This window comes from Embiotoca jacksoni, unplaced genomic scaffold (assembly GCF_022577435.1).
Source record: "Embiotoca jacksoni isolate LCO1_2020_lvr unplaced genomic scaffold, fEmbJac1.0.p SCAF_34, whole genome shotgun sequence".
Lineage (NCBI taxonomy): Eukaryota > Metazoa > Chordata > Actinopteri > Embiotocidae > Embiotoca > Embiotoca jacksoni.
The window spans coordinates 1,086,097-1,108,356 of record NW_027185386.1 but is presented as its reverse complement, the minus strand read 5'-3'; the positions used below and the strand labels follow the sequence as shown (position 1 = coordinate 1,108,356).

The 22,260-nt window shown below is 46.3% G+C and overlaps 3 protein-coding genes across 6 annotated transcripts in view; 2 read left to right on the top strand and 1 right to left on the bottom strand.

Annotated features, from left to right (window-relative positions):
• The window catches only part of pheta2 (PH domain containing endocytic trafficking adaptor 2), a 4,948-nt gene extending 3,440 nt beyond the window's left edge, over positions 1 to 1,508 (top strand). For both annotated transcript variants that reach the window (XM_069165544.1, XM_069165543.1), the window contains exons 3-4: positions 1 to 166; positions 360 to 1,508. The exon at positions 1 to 166 is cut by the window's left edge and continues 135 nt beyond it. In XM_069165544.1, the coding sequence (XP_069021645.1) occupies positions 1 to 166; positions 360 to 787 (594 nt within the window). In that variant the 3' untranslated portion in view covers positions 788 to 1,508. The remainder of the gene's footprint in view (positions 167 to 359) is intronic.
• Positions 1,509 to 5,526: 4,018 nt separating this feature from the next.
• Positions 5,527 to 10,067, top strand: mylpfa (myosin light chain, phosphorylatable, fast skeletal muscle a). Its single transcript, XM_069165541.1, has 7 exons — positions 5,527 to 5,634; positions 6,315 to 6,413; positions 7,502 to 7,577; positions 7,667 to 7,771; positions 8,231 to 8,309; positions 8,420 to 8,468; positions 9,239 to 10,067. Exons 1-7 carry the CDS (start codon positions 5,632 to 5,634, stop codon positions 9,338 to 9,340), a joined length of 513 nt encoding a protein of 170 aa, XP_069021642.1. The 5' UTR covers positions 5,527 to 5,631; the 3' UTR covers positions 9,341 to 10,067.
• A 231-nt stretch (positions 10,068 to 10,298) lies between these two features.
• On the bottom strand, positions 10,299 to 20,877 carry tbc1d10b (TBC1 domain family, member 10b). 3 transcript variants are annotated; one of them, XM_069165539.1, is made up of 11 exons: positions 20,625 to 20,877; positions 20,383 to 20,488; positions 18,044 to 18,988; positions 17,262 to 17,361; positions 17,057 to 17,164; positions 16,430 to 16,536; positions 15,844 to 15,958; positions 15,245 to 15,310; positions 14,902 to 15,091; positions 14,656 to 14,810; positions 10,299 to 14,517 (listed from the first exon to the last, which is right to left on the bottom strand). In XM_069165539.1, exons 3-11 carry the CDS (start codon positions 18,967 to 18,969, stop codon positions 13,576 to 13,578), a joined length of 2,709 nt encoding a protein of 902 aa, XP_069021640.1. In that variant the 5' UTR covers positions 18,970 to 18,988; positions 20,383 to 20,488; positions 20,625 to 20,877; the 3' UTR covers positions 10,299 to 13,575. The 3 variants fall into 3 exon arrangements, with proteins under 3 accessions (XP_069021640.1, XP_069021641.1, XP_069021639.1); XM_069165540.1 differs by lacking the exon at positions 20,383 to 20,488; XM_069165538.1 differs by lacking the exons at positions 20,383 to 20,488; positions 20,625 to 20,877 and adding an exon at positions 20,058 to 20,376.
• Positions 20,878 to 22,260: the final 1,383 nt, after the last annotated feature.

The window sequence follows — 22,260 nt, the reverse complement described above, 5'->3', positions numbered from 1 at the left end:
CCCGACGGACAGTTCGCCTTCTCCCTGGCGTTCGGGCCCGGACTCAAAACCTACAGATTTGCAGCCGGGGACCGTCGGAGTCAGGAGAGCTGGGTGAAGGCTCTGCTGTCGGCCAGCCACTGTTACCTCTCCCTGCTGGTGAGGGATCTGGGGAGGCAGTACGAAGGTGTGTGAGGAGGGCGCTGGACTTTTTATCTGGTGCTCATTTCTATAGATTAACGTTCAGGACGGATATTCTCCTCCAATTCTAGTGTTTCACAAAATGTTGAACTACTCCTGCAAAAAAGTTGCCATGTAAATACTATTTATTGTCATGAGTTGTCTTTTATTTTGTTCATTTCTTGGTTTTCTGTCTGCAGAAGCGAAACAGCAGCAGGGCCCCTCTGGTGAATGCCGCTCCTCCTCCTCCTCCTCCTCCTCCTCCGTCGGGGCCCTCAGACAGTCCACACACAGCTTCCTGTTCGCCGCTCAGGGGTCGGCGGCGGCGGTCAGGGAGGGGAGGAGCTTCAGTACCAGCACCGTTTTACAAGCACCTTCCATACCGGCCAAAGTGGTGTCCAAGAAGTCTCCCAAACTGTGGCCCAGAAGAAACGCCTACGTCACACCCATCAACGGGCCGGCGCCTCCCTACGGCGAGTGGCCTCTGGTGGGCTTCGACCCGCTCGAGGAGTTCAGCAAACTTCACGATTACTACGGCCAGGAGGTGAAGAAAGCGAGAGAGGAGTGGATGAGGAGTCGACAGACGGAAGATCGCCGTGGTAACGGAGATCTCATCAACCTGGGCTGAAAATAACAACAAAAAACAGTTTAGACTCTTTAAGAGGAACTGAGACTCAAACAGGAAGTCAACCGAAGTGTTTTGAGTTCGAGGTCTGGACACCTGTTTATGTGCAAAAAAGTTCATCTGTTTCCGCTTCGATCTTTTCTGTTCTCGATTTATTTCACAGAAAGATGTGATTTTTCTCCTTTTTTGGCCTTAACGCTTTCTTTGGGAAACATGAAAGGACCAACGTACCTGAGGAAGGACAGACGCTGCTGGTGTCTGCACAGCTGCACTTGTTAGGTTATAAGAAGTGAACAGACAAGTATTTTTTACTGCTTTTTGACTCGTCGTAGTAAAAGCACAGGTTCATACAACTGTGAAATAAATAAAATAATGTATGCTGCTGCTTTTCCAGCTGTGACATGTAAAAAAAAAAAGGTCTGTTCTTGTACTTCCTGCTTGCTGCTTCGTATTCACAAGTGGTACGATTAACAATTTCATCCACACCATTAAAAAAAAAAAAAAAAGCTTTATAATGCAGTATTAAGAAAACAATATATATTTTTATTTTGGGAATAAAATAAAATTGATCAGTTGATTCTAAACGTGTCATAATCAGTTCATCAGTTAAAACGTTTAGATCTGAAAACTAGACGTTACAATTTTAATTTAAAAAGATTTAAAAGATATAAAGAACAAACTACAGTTGTGGAAACTTCTGTCAAATTTGCAATAAATAAAACGACATAGATCCTGATCATGTGAAGTAAATGGAGCTTTTTGGGGCCCAAATGTTGGTCTTTTACTGGCCAGAGAGTCAGTGGAGGATGGTGAGCAGCAGGTGGCGCTGCAGGCGCTGTCTGAAAGCTGTTCATGTGATCGAAGTTAGAAATAGCTCAGTGATTTATGGAAGCGTGCAAAGAGACAAAGAATGCAGCCGGTGTTCAAAGTGACGGGTTGAATATCGAGGCGCCTTTAATTGAGTTGTCGCGTGCGTCATTACGTCACGTCTGACTTCTAATTTCTATTGATGCAAAAAAAAAAAATCAGCAGCGACGTTCAAAGACTTGAGACACAATAGAAGAGCAGACACGTGACCCGACCTCCACCTTCACATCCATACCGAATGACAACCGGTGCATCACACCCCCCCCCCCCCCCCCCCCCCCCGGCGTGGAATCACGTGACAAAACAGTGATCAGACACACTGACGTCTCCCGTGACGCAGCACCCCCCCCCCCCACCACCCCAATAGGTCAAGCCGGGAGCTTCTCCGCATTCCTGACCCGACAGACACGTGCCAACCATCTAAAAAGTGATAGATGGCTTCACGGGAGCGTGGTGACGTGTCACGTTACAAAAAGCAATGTATGTATGTATGTATACACACACACACACACAGACACAAACACACACACACACAGACACAAACACACACACACACAGACACAAACACACACACACACAGACACACACACACACACAGACACAAACACACACACACACACAGACACACACACACACACAGACACAAACACACACACACACACAAACACACACACACACAGACACAAACACACACACACACAGACACACACACACACACAGACACAAACACACACACACACACAGACACACACACACAAACACACAAACACACAGACACACACACAGACACACATCTGTATGCAAAGACTTCCTCGGGATGGCAGCGTGACAACACATTGTGCAGAGTGTCGCTAAACGGCAGCAGCTGACGCACCTGTGAAGAGTCTGCGATGTCGCAGCTTGTTAGTGCCCGAGCACCGAATGGTGCAGAAGCTCTTTTGTTATTCAGGGAATTCTTCTTCTTTTTCTTAATCTTCTTACGAATGAATTGCCTTTTTTGGAGGCTTTAACATTTAAACATTTAAAATTCATGAAAGTTGGCACCCGCGTCTCTCCTGGCGAAAAATGAGGTGGTGTCGTGAGTGGGCGTGGCCAAATGGCTCGCTAGCGCCCCCTCACCTGCAGCCCGAGCACCGAGTTCGCTGTTATTGTCGCCCATAACGAGGAGAAAGAGGACAAAGTGCGCAGGTTCACCACAAAAAAAAACTTGAACTGTTTTTTTTTCTTATTTAAGACAGATTTTTAAAGACAGCTGAATTGTTGCATGAAGGTGGACATAAATTATATAAATCATCTTTTTATTATGAACAAAGAAAACTATTTGCTTGCAAACAAACATGTAAGGATGCGTTCAAATGTCACAAAATATCTAACATGTCAGTATCTCTGATTTGATGTTTTCTGAGTATATTTATTTAATATTGTCTTTGATTTGAAGGATTAAGAGACTAAATTAACTTTAAATTAAGAACCTAAAGCACTAAATCAGCAGACTGAGGAGCAGAAGCCACATTTAGGGCCTGAATACGATGCGTTCGAGGTCAGATTCGGTTGTTTTACTCCTTTAATGTGAAACATGTTTTGTTTGGTTTCAGTACATGTAATGACAATAAAAACAAAAGAACACTATATCATCAACATAATCATTATTTTAGCCAAATTTCATCTCCACAAAGCCAGATTCAATAACTCCAAGTCTCTATTCTCTATATTCGAGAATGAAACAGAGCAATTAATTAAAACTATTCTCTCCTCCCAAAATAAAAAGGCTGTTAAGACTTTTAATCTTTGAATGAAAAATATCTTAATATTTTACTTATTTTGTTTTGTCCTGTTCTGTTCACGTCGTTCTTTTACTGTCTCACTGATAGTTGTCACTTCATACTTGTTTTGGTTGCCTATTATAACGATTTTTTTTTTTTTAAATTCCTTAAATGTTAACATCAAAATCCTTCATTGATGTTTTAAAAGCATCAAACTTCACCTTCAGTGTGAAAACGAACACCTGGTGTGACGCGTTTCCTCCAAGATGGTGGCGGTAAATCGAATGAACCAGGGGTCAAAGGTCAGCGGGAACAAAAGAGGAGGACAGCGTCGGACTCGTCTGATCCAAGTTACCGGCGAAGATCCCCGAGGAGATCAGTGGAAACACAAACAGAACCAAAATAAATTCATATCCAATAGACCAGATTATCTAAATTGCTAATGAAATGAAAACAGATTATCTCCGAGGTAAATTTGGATTATAAAAACCCAAGAAAAAAAATCCCAATGAAGGAAAGCATTTTGCTCTCGGGGGGGGGGGGGGGGGGGGTCGGCGCGTTGGCAGACTGTCAAGTTTATTTAGCTATTTCAGTCGCGCTCAGCTGTTCCCTTTATGTTCTGCTGCCATCACCCCGCCAAGTAATCCCCTCGTATTTAAAGGGGCGGAGGGTTAAAACAGGTGGGGAAGTGTTCATGACAAGGCCCCCCATCACCAAACACACACCTTTGTGTCGTGATGAGAAAGCAGCCAAAGGTTAACGGTGCTTTCACTCGTCCGGCATGTTGTCGGCCGTTTAGGAGCGTTTCGGACCGACAGCCCGAAATCAGGAGGAAAAAAACTAGAAAGATATAAAAAAACATCCGTCGATGGAACGGAGAGGCTTCGACATCTGAGCAACTTCTTCTATTAATACATTTAACTTAGAAAAGAACACGTTTCATGGTTGATTTATACACAGAGGTGAACAGGAAGTTCATTTCCTCACGTGCTGTACACTTTTCAAATATTTAAGCTATTTCAGTGACGAGTCGGTTTAGTGATTAAGTTCTTATTTAAATAACAAACATTAAAGACTACATGGTTAAAGATCAAACTCATGGAAAGTGGTAAAGAAAAAAAGGCATCAGTTTTGTTTTTTTATGAAATAATGTTTTGTAATATCTGACACAGGTTATTTATCTGTAGGAGAATTTTTCATTTAATTAGATTTAGTTCCATGAAAAAAAATAATTAAAAAAAAAAAAAAAGTTTTTTTAATGTATTTTTTCACACTGAAAACAAATATATTTTCAGAATTAGTTTTATCAACTATCATGTTTTGGTTCCATAAAAAAAAGCAGCACAAAGGAAAGAGGCCGTCTGTGTTGGCAGACTCAATGAATACATAGGAGATAAGGCGATCTATAAAACAATCTATTTTACAACATCAGTGATCAAATATCATAATAAAAGAAAACCACATGTCATCTCATCTACCAGGAAGTGGAAAACAAAACCTCCCTGCAGAAGGAGGAGATCCACAGTCACTGCATCAGGAAATGTCTATTTGTGATTATGCAAACTGTATCCAAGTCTGAGGCTGCATGTCCAAAGATATGTCCTCATCATCACTTTTAATCAGGACTTTTATAAAAAGGCCCGGCGGTGCCGTGCACATACACGGCGAGAGCTGCTGAGTACTGAATGCTTGTATTTCAGGGCTGTAATATCGCAATGGACATCACAAACCAAAAATAAAGTGGAGCGAGTGGCCGCCGCTGCCTCTCAGGCAGACGGAGAGTGGACGGAGAGGAAGGGTGGAGAGACGAGCGTCCGGCGGTCCAACGAGCATCCCGCGTCCCGAATGTCCTTATTAGTCCACGTGGGACAGCGAGGCTGCTGCGTGGTCCCTCAGATATCAGGTTTACTTAATTCCAAGACTCCTGGGTCTATTTTTGATCTCCTGTAAGGTGATACGCCGTACAGCCATTCTGTCTCCTTCCCTTTTGCCATCAGTTCATCCTTGACCAACCCCACCCCTCTTTCACTCCACCCTCCCCCTCCCTCCCCTTCTGCCTCTCTCTCTTTTTTATTCCCCATCCAAACTTGAGGCTGCGGCTAAAGTTAGACTGGCCTGCGGCGGGGTATATAAACCCCCGGGAATAAACGTATAACGCGGCTTCACAGCGGTCTTCTCTTTCTTGATCATCCAAACCTCCACTCACACCGTCTAAAGATGGTGAGTACGATGGTTCCTGCATCTCCGCACCTCTGCTGGTGGAAATATCTACAAACCTCACGGATTAACTATCAAAATAGAAATAGAAATTCCAGTAAATCAATCAATAGATTTTGGACATTGTTTTTTTTTTTCCTTGTTTTTTGATGGATGTTATTGGGATAAACTGCAGCTCTTGGTGATGCTGTTATAAGGATGCCGGGGTAATAATGTGTTGTTGTTATTAGTGGTAACATCTGGTTTTTAATTAATGTATTCCAGATTTAAAAGTTTGCACACAAAGGACACAGGTTCCTGAATTCCTTTGCTAACCTGAGGATTGCACTTGAATTGATGGCAGCGGTTGCCAACCTGTGGGTCAGGACCCCTCCGAGGGGACACACGGCAAATCTGCAAGGGGTCTAAAATTTAAAAGAAAAATGTTACGCTGTGCAAAATTCATGATTTTCATCCCAAACTTTCAACTAATTCTTGTCTTAGTTTCGCCGGTTCAAAGTTTTAGAAGTGATTCATATAAAACAGTGAAATTGAAATCAGTTTTTTGAGGAAAATCCCCTTTTTGTTTTGGTTGATATATGCAGGTACAAACTGCCTGACACGATATAGGGAACCACTTCTCGTACAGTTCTTTAAGCACCCCGGATTCATGTAAAGATTTCCCTCTTGTGCTTCTCCTCCAGGCACCAAAGAAGGCCAAGAGGAGGCAGGCAGCCGGAGAGGGCGGCTCCTCCAACGTGTTCTCCATGTTTGAGCAGAGCCAGATTCAGGAGTACAAAGAGGTGAGGTCGGTCAGGCCGCCCCGGCAGGAGGCTTCCTCTGTGGGCATGTGGAGTCGGGGGGGGGGGGGGGGGGGACCCGGGAAGCACTTTGTCGTCCCAGATAGTTGTTGAGAGTCTCTGAATCGGACCAAAATCAGAGTTCGGTTCGGAGCTCTCGGATCCGTTTTCGCAGCAGTTGCTGTTTTGCGCCTCCTCGTTTCCTCCCGATGATTCAATCAGCGTAAGAATGTCATTAAGGAGGAGCCCGGAAAATGTAACACCATCCGAGGCCCTCCGTGTTTTGGTTCACCTTTGACCTCTCGCTCAGCTGTCACTCAGACATCTCCAAGAACAACTGGAGCCAAAACAACGAAACAAAAGAGTTTTTACTCCTTTTAGGACATTTTAAAGATTTAAAAAAACACTGAAGAAAGAAAAGAGATAAAAGGGACGCTCGAAGGGACTTCAGGAAGGTTAGGGAGGCGGGGTTTATAAGGGGGAGGCGGGGTTTATAAGGGGGAGGCGGGGTTTATAAGGGTGAGGCGGGATAATGATGCTGTTTCAGCGTGTCGTCGAGGGATGTACGAGGAGAAACATTCCTCCCGCGATAAGTGATACCGGCTTCGGAGGGAATGTAGGACACGGTGATTAGGACGATCTTAACACGTCTCAGGACGGAGAGATGGAAACCCGGCGGTCGGGCGTATTTGTGTCCGTCGGCTCGCGGGAAGATTACGAGCGAATCAGAGGGGGAGTCAGAGCAGGACGGCGAGGAGAGACGGAGATGAGAACAGGTCAGCGGTGGAGTTCGAGTCCAAGAGCTTCTCTTAGGTTTCAGAGGCGATCAGCTGTTCCCTGATGATACGTTCCCAAATTAACATGTAAGAGAAGACTTGTAGGGACATTCAGCACCACCTTCAGCCAGGTCAGACGTCTTCAGGGCGCAAGTCTTGCACGATATCCTCTGACAGCTCTGCGTCAAAGATACCCGACAGATGGACAGAAGGACAAACTGTCGACGGGCGGGTCGGTGGAAAGGCGTAGAAGAGGTCTCACGCGACGCCGCATCCTTTCCTGTCCCGTAAATAAACCCAACTTCTGCTCTCCAGGCTTTCACAATCATCGACCAGAACAGAGATGGTATCATCAGCAAAGACGACCTGAGGGACGTGCTGGCCTCCATGGGTGAGTCCTCACGCAACCAATCCAGGAAGAGCAACGTCTCAGTCTGTCTTCTCGTCCCGACTCTTGACATTTCTTCTTTTGTCGTTCAGGCCAGTTGAACGTGAAGAATGAGGAGCTGGAGGCGATGGTGAAGGAGGCCAGCGGCCCCATCAACTTCACCGTCTTCCTCACCATGTTCGGCGAGAAGCTGAAGGGTGAGCGCAGCACTTCCACCACACCGTTTACTTTTATACTGGAGCCGAGTAAAAGGCGACGGTCTCTTCGTACGTCGTGAATAGCATCACGCTTCATTACAGACATTCAGGAACATTTCCGTGGTTCGGTTCTTCAGCCTCGGACTCCACTACAAATACTTTCTACTACATTTATTCAACAACCTCACTTGCTTCTCAGATGACCTTTTAGTGCATAGTTTTTACTTTCCAAGGTCAAAGTGTGTGAATACCCTCGTTGGTCCACTACAGGACAGCGTGTCCGTGTCAAGCTTTTCACGCCTCGGCGAGTCGGAGCGTGACACCGACACGGCGTCCTGGAGTCCACTGACGGATGTATTACCAGTCGTAAAACGAAACTACAGCTCCACCCTGAAACCAACGGCTCCATCTCAGCTCGGTACTTTAAGTCCACGTTGTTTAAGTCCGTGTCCTCGCCAGGTGCCGACCCCGAGGACGTCATCGTGAGCGCCTTCAAGGTCCTGGACCCCGAGGCCACCGGGTCCATCAAGAGGGAATTGTGAGATCCTTTTTGTTTCTTTTTTCATGATTTGAATCGCCCCTCCGTGCATGAGCAAAGATGGATGAAGGTTTTTTAACTGTCCGATTCTTCTGCTTCGCCCTCTGCAGCCTCGAGGAGCTCCTGACCACTCAGTGTGACAGGTTCACCCCGGAGGAGGTAAAACATCTCCGGTGTTGTTGTGCAAACTGCTCCATCAGTCTTCATCTTCTTATAAATATAGAAATATGGAAGTCTTTTAGTCTGTTTTCAGTTTGTTAGAAATCAAATCAATTTAACCAAAGAAAGAGAGAAAAACAGCAGCACCGATAAAAGCGTGGGATCCAAACTCACACACTGAAATCAGATTTATTCAGATCAACATTTTAATCATTGTTGGCAGAGAAAAGAACTCATTTATCCCTATTTTGGAATCTTAAGAAATAAATGCCAGTTTTTCCATCCAATAGATAGTTTTCAACTATTTATAAATACGTCGTGTCTCTAAATTGTTTGAGGAGATTATTCAAAGGACTTTATAGTTTTGACCACAAAAGTTTAGTCTGAAGTCAAATCTTGGATATTCTGTTAAGTTGTTTTAAACTTTTGAGCCTCATCAGCTTTTTAAAATTTTTGTTTTAAATCATTGGGATATTTACACCAACATGTCAAATCTAAATCTAAATACTGTACGTCTATAAATTGTTGGAGAGTAGAAGGTTCCTTTTTTTGTTTTCAGAAGACTATTCAAAGCAATTTATAGTTTTATCTATAAATAAAGTGTTTTAAAGTTTAGTCTGAAGTCAAATCATAGATGTTTTTTGTTCAGTAAGTTGCTTCGTCAACTTTTGTTTTAAGGGTTCATTTGGACTAAATATGTCAAAAACATGCTGCATTTCTTCTTTCTTCAAATCTGAAATGCTGAACATATACCCCCCCCCCCCCTTTAGATCAAGAACATGTGGGCCGCCTTCCCCCCAGATGTTGCCGGCAACGTAGACTACAAGAACATCTGCTACGTCATCACACACGGAGAGGAGAAGGAGGAGTAAAGAGAAAGACAAGACAAGAAAAGACCGAAATCCCTTTTGCTTGTTCTGCCTCCCCCCTTTTTCTTTCCTCCTCTTCCTCCCCCTGCTCCCCCCTCCCCCACTCCCCCACCAGCTCAGCCAACTCACGTTCAAACCAAAGACTCCCGCTGACACGTGAGCCGCTGATGTCCGATGGGATGTCTGTTTGCTTTTGGGGGAAGAGGGATGATTTCCAATAAAAACCAAAATGCTCCTGTAACATCACGTCCAACCACGAAGCCTTTTCTCACTTTTCTTCTTTCTGTCTTCTTTCTCGCCTCTCGTCGTCTCCCCAAACACGAGGACCTCATTCCCAATTTTGAAGACGTCCTCTCGGGTTAGAAGAGGTGCAAGTGAGGGAGGGAGGGAGTGAGGGAGGAAAGAAGGGATGAGGGAGGGAGGAGGGAGGAGGCGTCTGCAGGTTGAAGAGAGAGAAAAAAGTTGCCTCCTTAAAAAGTGCCGACAACTTTTTTCCCTTTTGAAACGTGAAAACAAACAAAAAGATGTGAAGGAGAGGAGAGAAAGGGCCGAAAGAAAACATTCAGGTCTTCATCTCTTCCCTCCTCTCCTTCCTGCAGCGAGTAAAAGCACAAACATGAAATCACCTCTTTTTCCATCAGCTGTCCAGTGACTGGACTCCTCCTCGTCTTTCCTCTGTGACGAATAAAAGGGACAAAAATGTGAATAAAAAAACCTTGTTTTGTACAAATAGTGTGTCTGTTCAGTGCTCTGGTGGTGGGGGGGGGGGGGCAGTGTTTGAGGCGGCAAAAAGCCCTCTAGCGACATCTAGTGGAGCTTCTTGATAAAACAGGAGCCTGCACCAAAAAGAAATACGTTTAAAGATTTAAAAGATACAAAATCGTCCAAATTCATAATATATGAGTCAAATAATGAGACTGAATCATCTTTACATCCTCAAAACAAAAAACACCATGACGACTTAATATATTACGGTTTATTACTCATCACAAATGTCATTTATCATCATTAATTATAAATACATCAGTTGTAGATCTGAAGGAATGAATTCAATTAGCTATGATTTTACTTCACTTCCGCCAGAGAGGGAAAGAGAGAGAGGGAGGGAGGGAGAGAGAGAGGGGGGGGGAGAGGAGAGAGAGAGAGGGAGGGAGAGAGAGGGGGGAGAGAGAGGGAGGGGAGCGAGAGAGAGAGGGAGGGAGAGAGAGAGGGGGGGGGAGAGAGGAGAGAGGGGGGGAGAGAGAGAGAGAGGGGGAGAGGGAGGAGAGAGGGGGGGAGAGAGAGAGAGGGAGAAGGAGAGAGAGAGGGGGGGGAGAGAGGGAGAGAGGGGGGAGAGAGAGGGGGGAGGGGGGGAGAGAGAGGGAGGGGGGAGAGAGAGGGGGGAAAGAGAGAGAGGGAGGGGGGGAGAGAGAGAGGGAGGGGGGGGGAGAGAGGGGGGGAGGGGGGAGAGAGAGGGAGGGGGGAGAGAGAGAGGGGAGAGAGAGGGGGGGAAAGAGAGAGAGGGAGGGGGGAGAGAGAGGGAGGGGGGGGAGAGAGGGGGGGGATGACGTGTAAACTTAAAGACACAGAAGACGTTGTAACGTTGAGGAGAAAATCAGCAGTAAAACTTCTTTTCTTTTGTTTTCTTAAATATTTGCATCGTTCCCCGATCGAGTGTCTCCGGGATCGAAATGCACAAAGGACCTCAGAAATGTTGTTGTTGTTTTCTGAATTTTGTCAAGAACCTCTGAACCAAAGGTGAGCAAGCAAAACTCAAAAGTATCCCATCATTTTTTTTTTCCTAATATCATCATCATCATCATCATCATCATCATCAGTTAAATCAGTGCTGCTGTCGCCACAAACAGTCATGATAGGAGGAGGGGGGGGGGGGGGGTAAGCGGCGGCGGCGGGGGGGTAAGTTTGCATAGATGTGTTCAAGTTACCCACACTAACACTAACCGGTGCCTAACAATGGCATCAAGACAGGGGAGGGGGTGTGTGTGTGTGTGTGTGTGTGTGTGTGTGTGTGTGTGTGTGTGTGTGTGTGTGTGTGTGTGTGTGTGTGTGTGTGTGTGTGTGTGTGTGTGTGTGACATTTCAATATTTTAAATGACAGCCATGTAAAGGACGGGGAAAATAAAAACCATGAATACGGAGGACATGTTGGCTACGATTACACAAAAGTCCTTCTAATCGTTTTCTACCAAACAGTTAAAGAGCTGCTTTTTTTGTTTTTCTGTTTTTTTGTTGTTGTTGTTGTTGTTGCCATCGAATGTTTTTACACGAACTAACTGGCACTCTTTCATGGTATACTGACGGGGTTCAGTGCCGCTTCATGTATGCATAAATATGTTAGTCCAGAACACTGTGTGAAGAGGTTAGGGAGTTATTAGTCCATAAGTCATTATGAATGTTACAACACAAAGCCGGCGACACTTCAAAAAGATCTTCAATTTCAAAAGAACTCTACCGAAAAAGCTCAAATTCAACTCTTCGTGTATATTTTTTTTAACAGTACAAAGACGCTCCCAAAATGTTCCGTCTAGAAGTTTGTTCTCTCGGAGGCTTTTTGTGTTTTTGAGGTTTTGTTTCCACTCAAGTCCGTTTAATACTGCACTTCAGTAAACCGGAGACTCGTGAAGAAAACAAACAACCATGACGGCAAACAATAAGTAAACAGACATGCATCCGAGTTCGCCGTGTAAAAGCAGAGGACTTAACGTGCAAAGAAAAAAATAACATTTTTAAATGATCCCCTGCAACTACACCGTGTAGGCGGCCATCTTTCCAGTCTACCAGGTGTCTCTCACTCACATAGAAAAATAGTCAGATCCAAAATAATAATAATAATAATTCATAATATACTATATTTGATTAAATTAACCACTTTGTACATAAATACATCAGAGCCCCAAAAAAGGTGAAAGGTTAATGCTACATTGGCACACCTGGTCCCCCCCTCAGTCAAGTGGCTTCCTATATATATATACATATACACACACACATATATATATATATATACATATATATATATATATACATGTATGTATGTATATATATATGTATGTATAGGGAAGAGATTTCAAGCCTCTGGCGTGTTTTTGACGTCGCCACGGTAACAGAGCGGGGTCAACTTCAGTGGTGCTTTGTGATGAAATCACAAGTGCAAAAAAAAAAAAAACATCCTTCATTTAATTAAGTTTGAAATCACATTGGAGTTGAAGCTCCCCACGCTGAAGGTTTGGCCGAGGTATAAAACACACGTGTGCTGTTTTTTGTTCGATGAAATAATACTCATTTAACCAGAAGGACGTTTTGCTCTGCAGAACTTGTGCACAGATAACCGATCTGCAGGTTTGCTGAAACTGTTTACGCCTTCTTTTTCTTTTTGTAAGCAAAAAAAATAAAAAAAAATAAAGAGATTTAAAGGAAAGCCTGAAATAAAAAAACAAACGCTCCCCTTTTGTCGGACAGAAAAACGACAGTCTGCGTCCGACTGGACTTCAGAAGTTCCTCCCTCTTCTCGTCTGTGTTTTGCCCATCAGATTAAACCACAGGAGGGTTTTAGATGATGGTTCGACTCGGGTGGAGGGGGAGGGAGGGGGAGGGCGGAGGAGGGGTGGGGGGGGCACGCAGAGAGAACATGAACACGTTTCACTATCACTACTAAGGCACACACTCACTCACGACATTTAAACACGACAATAAATACATCCTCGACAACATTACTAGCATTTCTGTCTCCAGTGCCTGGAGGTGGGAGGACTTCGAGGGGGGGGTGGGGTGGGGGGGTCGTTTTGTTTTCGTCCCCCCTTAGATGAGAACTGAAGGGTCTTTCGGAGTGGTAACGGTTTTTATTTACATCCTCTACGACCCCCCCTTCCTCCATCAACGATCCGGTTCAGATGATAAAAATGAAAAAAACAAAACAACAACTCAGAATTAAAAAAGAACTGAAACAGAAACCGACTGATCTTCAGATTCACAGCCGGCGTTCCAGTTGGGAAAAAAAAAGGAAATTTGTCCGATCTGTGTAAAACTCAGTGGAAAAAAAAAAGAAGAAGAAAGAAAGCGAGAGGCTCTTTAAAACGCCCCCCCCCCCTCCCCTCCCCCCCAAGGTGCTATTAAAACCATGATCCAGTTTCTCCACGTGAAGTCTGTTGAAATGATGCGGCGTGCAGGTTTTCTATGAATGAGTCTGTTCTGGGGTCTTTTGTTCGGATCCCTTTTCATGATGGTGGAACGACGGCAGGAGAACTAGGACGAATCTTTCGCCGCCGCCGCTCCGTTTTTGTCCTCGGCCTCCCCTCCTCCCCCTTTGTCCTTTTTCTTCCCCCCTTTCTTCTTCTCCTTCTCGAGCCTCTCTTTCTCCTTCCGCTGCCTCTCCCTCTCGGCCTTCTCCTTCTCCTTCTTCTCCTTCAGCTTCTTCTTCTCGTCCTCCCTCTCCTTCTTCTTGTCTTCTTTGCTCTTCTTCTTCTTCTTCCCGTCTTCCTCTCCGGTCGGGACGTCGGCCGACGGCGACGCTTCCTTCTTGGTGTCGGGACACAGTGGAAGGGGGGAGTTGTTGGCGGTGGGAGAGGGGATGGTGGGAGTGATTTTCTCCGAGACGATCACCGGGGAGGGGGACAGGGTGGTGGGGGGTGGAGGCGGTGGTGCTGTGCTTTGTGCTGGGGCCGAGGAAGGAGGCTGGCCCTGTGCTGAGGGGCCCTCTGAGGCCGGAGCGGGGCCACGGGACGGGCCGGACGCGCCCCCGACTAAGGGGCTCTGGATGTGGGGAGCCGGGGCCCTCTGACCCGCCCCCGGAGGAATCGGCGGTTTGTTGCTGGGACCTCGACTCGGGCTCGACGTCACTGCCGGCGGCGACTTCGGCGGGAAGAAGTCCATCCCCGACGGCCCCGAGAAGGAGCCCTTCTTGGTTTGAGAGTGGAAAGGAGCCTTGGACTTGCGGAAGCCGGGGAGCGACAGGAGGCTGGAGGAGGCCCTGAGGGGTCCCGGCGGCGGGATGGAGCTCCCCAGGAAGGAGAAGCTGCCGCCGGAGCTGATGGAGGAGGCGCGGCGTTTGTACTCGTAGATGGCTCTGGTCCCGTGCAGGCGGCGGACCGGCTGGTGCATCAGCTCCCCTCTGGACTCCCTCCACTTCCTCACCTGGATGCTGCACTCCCTCTCGATCAGCGCCTCGGTCACCGGCAGCGTCACGATCTGAGGCGAGACGAGGGCGAGACGGACGGAGGAAGTGAGCAACACTTACAGACGCCAGCGATGAGTCACACCGGTCTCAGGAAAATACAGAAGTGGGTTTCTTTTTTTTCAATTTCTGAACTCTGCAGAGAGACTGACCTCCTGCACCAGCACGTCCTCCCGGATCATGTCAGGGGCGATGTTTCGGAGACGCTCCATGGTCTCGTACATGCCCTGCAGCTCCCGCAGTTTGTCCACAGAGCCGAGCATCTGCTTCAGCAGCACTAGGCCGACGCGAAACACGATCTTCACTCCTGCAACCAGAGACTCTTACGTTAAAAACCAAAAATCGGCCTTCTAAAGTCTCCCTGACTTCTACGATGTGGAGGTGGACATGAACGATACCTTCACAGAAGAACATGTCCCAGACGCGCAGGACGCTCGCCCACGGCAGCGTGCGCGAGAAGATGCACATGAACCACTCGGTCATGTAGAGGATGGGGTCGATCTTGAACTTCTTCAGGTGACGGTACGCCATCGGACACGTGCGCCGCAGCAGGCAGAAGAAGATCTCACCGTCCAGCTGGATCGCTTCCTGAGAAACACAACGGAGGAAAGTTCGGGAAGTCAGTGAAGCTGAGAAAACTGAGGATTAAAAAAAACAAAAAAAAACAGACGGGGGGAGAGAGAGAGAGAGAGAGAGAGAGAGAGAGAGAGAGAGAGAGAGCGAGAGAGAGGGTCGGCTCACCAGGCCGGCGCTGTAGTAGCCGGGAAGATACTTCTCACAGATCTGGACGAGGCACCAGAAGGCTTGCTGTGAAACACAACCGAAGTCACGCAGTTAATAAAGCAGAAACACAACAGCAGAAACTAATCTCACTTCTGTTTCTGGCCTTCTTCAGCTCTTATAAAAGTAAAACAAACACACAATATTATCTGTATTTTTGTGCTGTTGCTCTTTTAAGTGAGTAACGCATATTTTCTATGGCAGCTTTCACAGATATTAAAATCACAAAGTGCCTCGCGTTAATAAAACAGCATCATTTTGAACAGTTAAAATCACAATAACAACAAACAAACAAGGACACCGGCGGACGGATAATAAATAAAAGAAGCTGTGCAGACGGCTGAAGCATTAACCAGGAAAACAAACATTTCATTAAAAAAAAACAACAAGATGACAAACCTAATAGTAAACACAGTACGTCACACAAAATATGTATATTTCTACTCCTTCTAGTCCATCTGTGTTCATTTCACCACAACTCCATATCTGATCATTTATCCACAAAGCTGCTTGAAGTCATAACCCCCCCCCGCCGCCCCCCCCCCCCCCCCAGCTCTCACCTCGGCAGGCATGTGCATGAGCAGCACAGCGGCCACCGGAGCCTGGGCCTGGCAGTAGCCCTCGTCCGGCCGGTAGATGGTGTAGGCCTTCAGGATTCGGTACAGATCCTGTTGCCTGCGGGGACGAACGGTAAAATGAAGCCAGTGATCAAAACGAAGGGGAATATTTGGGGGTTTAAAAACCTCCAGTCCATAAACTAATCCACACAAACACCTCTGAAATATTTCACTCTGGTTGTCAATGAATGAACAGTAATTAGATTCATTTAAATATATTTTTTTAAAGTACACATTTTTATATTTTGACCTCGTTAGCTTTAAGATTATGAATGGTTCTATTTTTTGGGGCCTTTGTCTTTAATTTATGCTGTTTTCATGGTTATATCGTCTAAACCGTTACTCTAGTAGCCCAACTTTCAACTTTATCATGAATGTTTACTGACATATAAACACAATCAACTTATGACCTGATGACGATCTGCCGGGATCCAAACATTAAGTGGTCACTTAAGTTCTGTTGACAGGTGAATCCTGTTTGTGTGTTTGTGTTTGTGTGTGTGTGTGTGTGTGTGTGTGTTATCTTTACCCGTGGCCCCCACGTGCAGCAAACATCTCATGAAAAGGAAACTGCCTGTGCAGATCCTTCTCGATGATGTCCAGCCACTTGGCCTCTCCCTGCTCTCTCTCCAGCTCCTGCAGCCAAACAAAAGGAGATGCAAGTTTTAGATGAAATCTCAGAAGTTCGAAGAAGTTTTTATTTAAAAAAAAAAAAAAAAAAAAAAAAAGTGGATTAGACTGCAGAAATACAAAATAAAACACAGAAGAGAAATTGTTGGTGAGATAAGAGGACCAGCAGTGAGTGAAGGGGTCCATCAGGTCCGTCCTGGACCCGGAGGCGCTGACAGCCAGGATTACTGGACCTGATAAGAGGCTTACGGCTCACTGCAGTCTGCGCCTGCGCTGCTTCAGCCCCCCCAGAGCTGCAAATTACCCTCCTCAGCCACAGCGGCCCCCACTACGAGTCAGAAACACTGCTGCTTCAGTGAGCATCATCAACCCAACTCCAATTAAGAGATCGGATTTAAAGGATTAAAAAAAAAACAACAACATCCAACTGCTGTTTTTTTGTTTTTTTTTTTAAACTATGATAATCAAAACAAGAAAACAAACTTTTTTTGGTCATAGTTGTAAACTACATGGTTAACAGTGATACCGCAAATTTGCCGGGGTTGTCTTGCAGCAGCTCCTGGCTGTTGGACAGCAGCTGCCAGGCTTTGGATCGGAGAGAAGAAGGAATCCCCTTCCTGCAGCGCATCTTCACCTGCAGCGCCAAACAAGACATGAAACATCACATCATGGCTACAACCACATGTGAACGGTAGTGAGAGGCCGGCGGGGGGCGGAAGGGGGGGAGATACCTTCTGGAAGCGATGTTTCACCCACTTATCCCAGTTGACGAACATTTCGAGCCATTTCATCTCCCTCTGCCGGGCGACTTCAATCCGTACTTCCTTTTCACTGCAACAGAGATAATAAAGTCAATTTCTTTTCATACTCCTGAAATACTGCGCGTAGAGCTCTTTAATATGGTGGCACACAGAAATTCCCCAACTTCCTCTTACATTTATTTTCACAATTGCTCAGTTACAGAACATCCTCAGCAATGAGGAGAATTCACTGACTGCCACCACTGACGGGAAATCAGTAAAAGAAATTTAATTATTCAACGGCTGAGGAGCAATTAGCTCGTCAGAAAAAAAAATCTGACAAAGATTTTTTTTTTTTTTTAAACAGAGGAAGAGAGCAGATGGACGAGACCACAGAGACACGGAGTCAGTACATATTGAGTCACAACATCACTCTCAGCATTATCTGAGTCAGACCAAGGGGAGATAAAGGACGGACAGATATGTTTAGAGCAGCAGAGAAGAGGAAGGCAGGACGGAGAGGTCGAGGGAAGATCTGTGAGTCAGATGGAGCAAAGTGGACGATTAGAGATGAATTTATCTGTGTAAACTAATTCTGTGGACATTTATCTAATGGCGTCTCATGTCTGCATGGAAACGTCACGTAAAAGAAGAGAGGTGTTGTTTTTCTTCCCCTCCTGCACACAGACACTCTGAATGTTTCAGAATAGCTTAAAACAATAATGAGCTTTTTGCCGGCCGTGCGAGCGACGACTTAATGTCCCGCTACTTACGCAGATTCGCTGTACTGATTCCCACCGAGGAACCCGTATTTATCAGTGCGTCTGACCGTCAGGCCGTTGATCTCCGAGTCGGAGCCCACGGAGCTCCCGTCCTCCCCCAGTCCCGACAGAGACTCCAGCGTTCCCGACATCATGCTGGCCGACTCCAGGTAGCTGAGGGTGTCGGGGGCCGGCCGGGGGTAGGGGTTGGGCAGGGGTAAGGGGGAGGTCGGCTCGTGGATCAGCGGGACGGCCTGGGGGCTCGGGTGTTCGGCTCTGGTGGGGGTCGGGGGCAGCTCTCCCTTCCTGGGAGTGTCGGGCTTCGGGGACACGGGAGGCGGCTCGGTCGGAGGCTCTTGTGCTCGTCGGAGCGGTTCCTCCTCTTCGGCCGCGGCAGCTGATGCCGAGGCAGCGGGGGTCGGACTGGAAGCTGCGAGCTGCTCATCATCCACGACGGGATTTGGGTTGTGGGTGACGTGAACGTTGGGGTACAGATTAGGACCGGGGTTTAGATCTGGAGAGGGGGACGCCTGCGGGACTTGGCCTGGAGCAGGCGTCCCTGTTTCAGTATCTAAAAGCTCGGCAGCAGCAGCTGGATCGCCGGTCACCGTCTCCTGTTTAACAACTTCAGCTTCAGTCTCTGCTTCCTTCCCTGCCGATTCCTCTCTCTGTGGAGCGGCCTCACGTACCAGCGACAGGACGAGGGTCTCAGCGGGGAGTCTGGGGAGACACGAGGGCGGGGGGCAGGGCGAGGGTGAAGGGCCCGACGGCGCTGCGGGAGTTTTTCCAGTCAAAGCTTTGTCGTTGTAAAGGGAAGACTTGGGTGTGGACATCTCCCGGGCGGACTCGGACACCGATGAAGACGGAGGGATCGACGGAGCTGCGTGGGGATCACCCAACGCTGGGGGGGACGGGGAGAAGGTGGAGAGCTCGGCCATGGCTCCACTCTGATCTCTCCTTAGGAAAAACAAAAGAGAGCGTGAAGGTGAGATTTCAGCTGTCATCAGTGTCGTGGTAAATAAAAACCTGCAACTGTTTGGATCATAAACAATCTGTTTGTTTACGCTGGATAAAGACACAATAAGTCTTCTCAGCAAAAAGTCAACATGACAAGCAACTTTAAAGGTCAAAACTTTACACCCAATACAAGTTAAACGAAAGACTTAAAACCACTTTCTAGGGAGCTGAAACACAGAGTTCCTGTTCTTAAAACTGGACCCGAGAATTGGATTTAAAAAGTGAACTTCACCTTGAAGTCAAGGAGATTTCTGGGAGTTATTGTGCAGATATAAATCACCCACATAAGCAGTTTATTTTATAAACCACAAAAAAAAAAAAAAATTGCTTTTTTTGTTTTTTTTTGTTTAATCTACAAAAACACAACAAAACTACAGACAACAATTGATGAAGCTGTATTTCCTCTTTTGCTACTGAAGCCTATATTGTACACTAAAACAGTGCATGATGTGTAATTCAGGAACTTCTAATCTGAAATCACCCGAAACGCTGAGCAAACATGACAGCAAAAAAAAAATCTGAAATCTTATAACTATAATTCTCCCATTTCACAACAATATTACAATCAGACGGAGATCCACAAAACGTGTTGGACGTGCAGTGACAGCTTCCTCTCCAGATTCACAGCGCGTTTAATGGCATCAACAAAGCGGCCGGACCAGCATCATGGTGATGGTGGACCAGCATGGTGATGGTGGACCAGCATGGTGATGGTGGACCAGCATGGTGATGGTGGACCAGCATGATGAAGGTGAACCAACATGATGATGGTGGACCAACATGATGATGGTGGACCAACATGATGATGATGATGGACCATCATGATGATGATGGTGGACCAACATGATGATGAAGGTGGACCAACATGATGATGAAGGTGGACCATCATGATGATGATGATGATGATGGTGGACCAACATGATGATGATGGTGGACCAACATGATGATGATGGTGGACCATCATGATGATGAAGGTGGACCATCATGATGATGATGATGGTGGACCAACATTTCGCTGATGAAGCAGGTTTCTGTGTCCATGGTGGTTTTCTTCCACGCCATGCTAGCAGCTAATAACACCAGTCACGTTGTTGTCATGTCCTCAGGAGGCCGCTCGAAGATCAACTTCCCGATTCAGCGCGGCAGGGTGGAGGAGGTGGAGGAGGAGGTGGAGGAGGAGGTGGAGGTGGAGGTGGAGGAGGAGGAGGAGGGGGGGTTACCAATAATCAACACCCTCCGCTGCCCGTGTACCGGGCCCCCCGGCCCGAGCAGCAGCCACGGCCTCGTCCAGCTCCACCGGTCAGATTCAACCTCCACCTCCCGCTTCAACTCACCGACGGACCGGCGCGTCTCTGAGATCCGTCCGGCAGCCAGGAGGTTCCTGTCGGGGCGGCCCCCCGCCACAGCTCCGGCTCCGAGACCTCCTCCGTTCAATGGAAACTAGTCACAAAATAAATCAAAAAGGCGAGCCCGGTTTGAGTCGCTGAGGAGGAGGAGGAGGAGGAAGAGGAGGAAGAGGAGGAGGAGGAGGAGGAGGAGCAGCGCGTCCGATCGGCTAGCGGGCTGGCTAACTTACCAGCTAGCTGAGTTAGCTTATTTTAGCATTAGCGACGAGTGTTGTTTGTTAGCCTGAGCTAGCTTCAGCGTCTCCGCTCCCTCGGTGGAAACGCGCGCTCGCAGCAACTCTTCTCATCAAATCCACGAACCCTTCTACGTGTTCGTGATCATCTGAAGCCAAAGGGCTGTCTGGTGAATTTATCCGAGCTTTAGCAGCAGGGTGCATCCAGCACGGACAGCCCGCATTTCCTCCTGACAGCTGCGTGCGCGTTCCCGTCGGTCCTGTCGGACGCGCGCACGTCCAGGCTCCTCCCCCCAGAGACACGGACCGAGCTGGGACGAGTACTCTGCTTCAAACAAGTAAAAGTACTGAAAGTACTACTACACTGTGAAAATACTCCACTACAATTTAAAGTCCTGCACTCCAAAACTTACTTCGATAAAAAAAAAATGTTTTAGCAGCCAAATTTAATTAAAGTATCAAAAGTAAATGCTCATAAAATGCAGTAAATCCTTCCTGTCAGTGTTTTACTGTTATATATGAAGTTTTTGATTAATATTTCAGTGCTGTAGTTAGAAAAACAATGTACTGTAGGGTATATACAAAGCTTAAAAGTTCAAGTTAAAAGTATTTATACTATACATGACTATAGCTGTCAGAAACATGTAGTGGAGTAAAAAGTACAGTCTCCATCTCTGAGATGTGGAAGTATAAACCTGTATAAAATGGAAATAATCAATAAAAGTACAAATATCTCAATTTCAATCAAAGAAAATTGAGACCAAAAATAAAAAAAATTAAACTGTATTAAAAATAAGGAAAAACACCTGTAGATATTTCCCAAGTCAAAACAATGACGGAAGAGTCGCTCACTATAATCGGATTGTAAACGATACGTCACCTCAGTTTTCACTTTGTTGTTGTTTTGTTTTATCAGTAGATGGCGCAATTGTCTTCAATTACAAGCGTTTTTACAGACTTTGGAGATGCAGGGTTGTGGTGATAAAACAAAACATCAATTAATCACACACACACCCACAAACTTGTTTCATTATCTCCATGGAGACTTTCATTGACATAATACATTCCCCAGCTCATGTTAGGCTCTTACACAAGTAAACACCCAACTGGAATGGAAACATAATCAGAACCCTTAAACACTGGTAACCGGTTTGTTCCCAACTGACCCCGCAGGTTGGCTTGTATTCAGGTTTAAATCTACACCAGGATATAAAAACATGGACACACATCATATTATAAACCTGACCACATTATGGTTTGCCGTATACATCATTTGTATGCAGTTGGTCAACGTTAGCAGATGTAGAATAATAATTTAAACACCATAAAAGAAAAATCCCCACATTCCCTAGTTCAGTTTGAGGGGAGCATCAGTGACGTCGTTCGGGGATCGTGAGTCACTTCTGTTTCAACTCAGTCTTGATGATTGGCATGTAAAACCTCAGAAATGGGGGAGACCCGGGTGAGCTGGAGCGATGAAGTTATCCTGCTAAAGGGAACTCCCTGTTTCCTAGTTACATAAGTAAACCCTCAGTAAGATGACAACTTTCCACAAGAGGGATCCTGCTCATTGCAAACAAACTTTATTGCTTCCATGGAAACCAGCAGTTGAAGAGTTGCCATGTGGAAATTG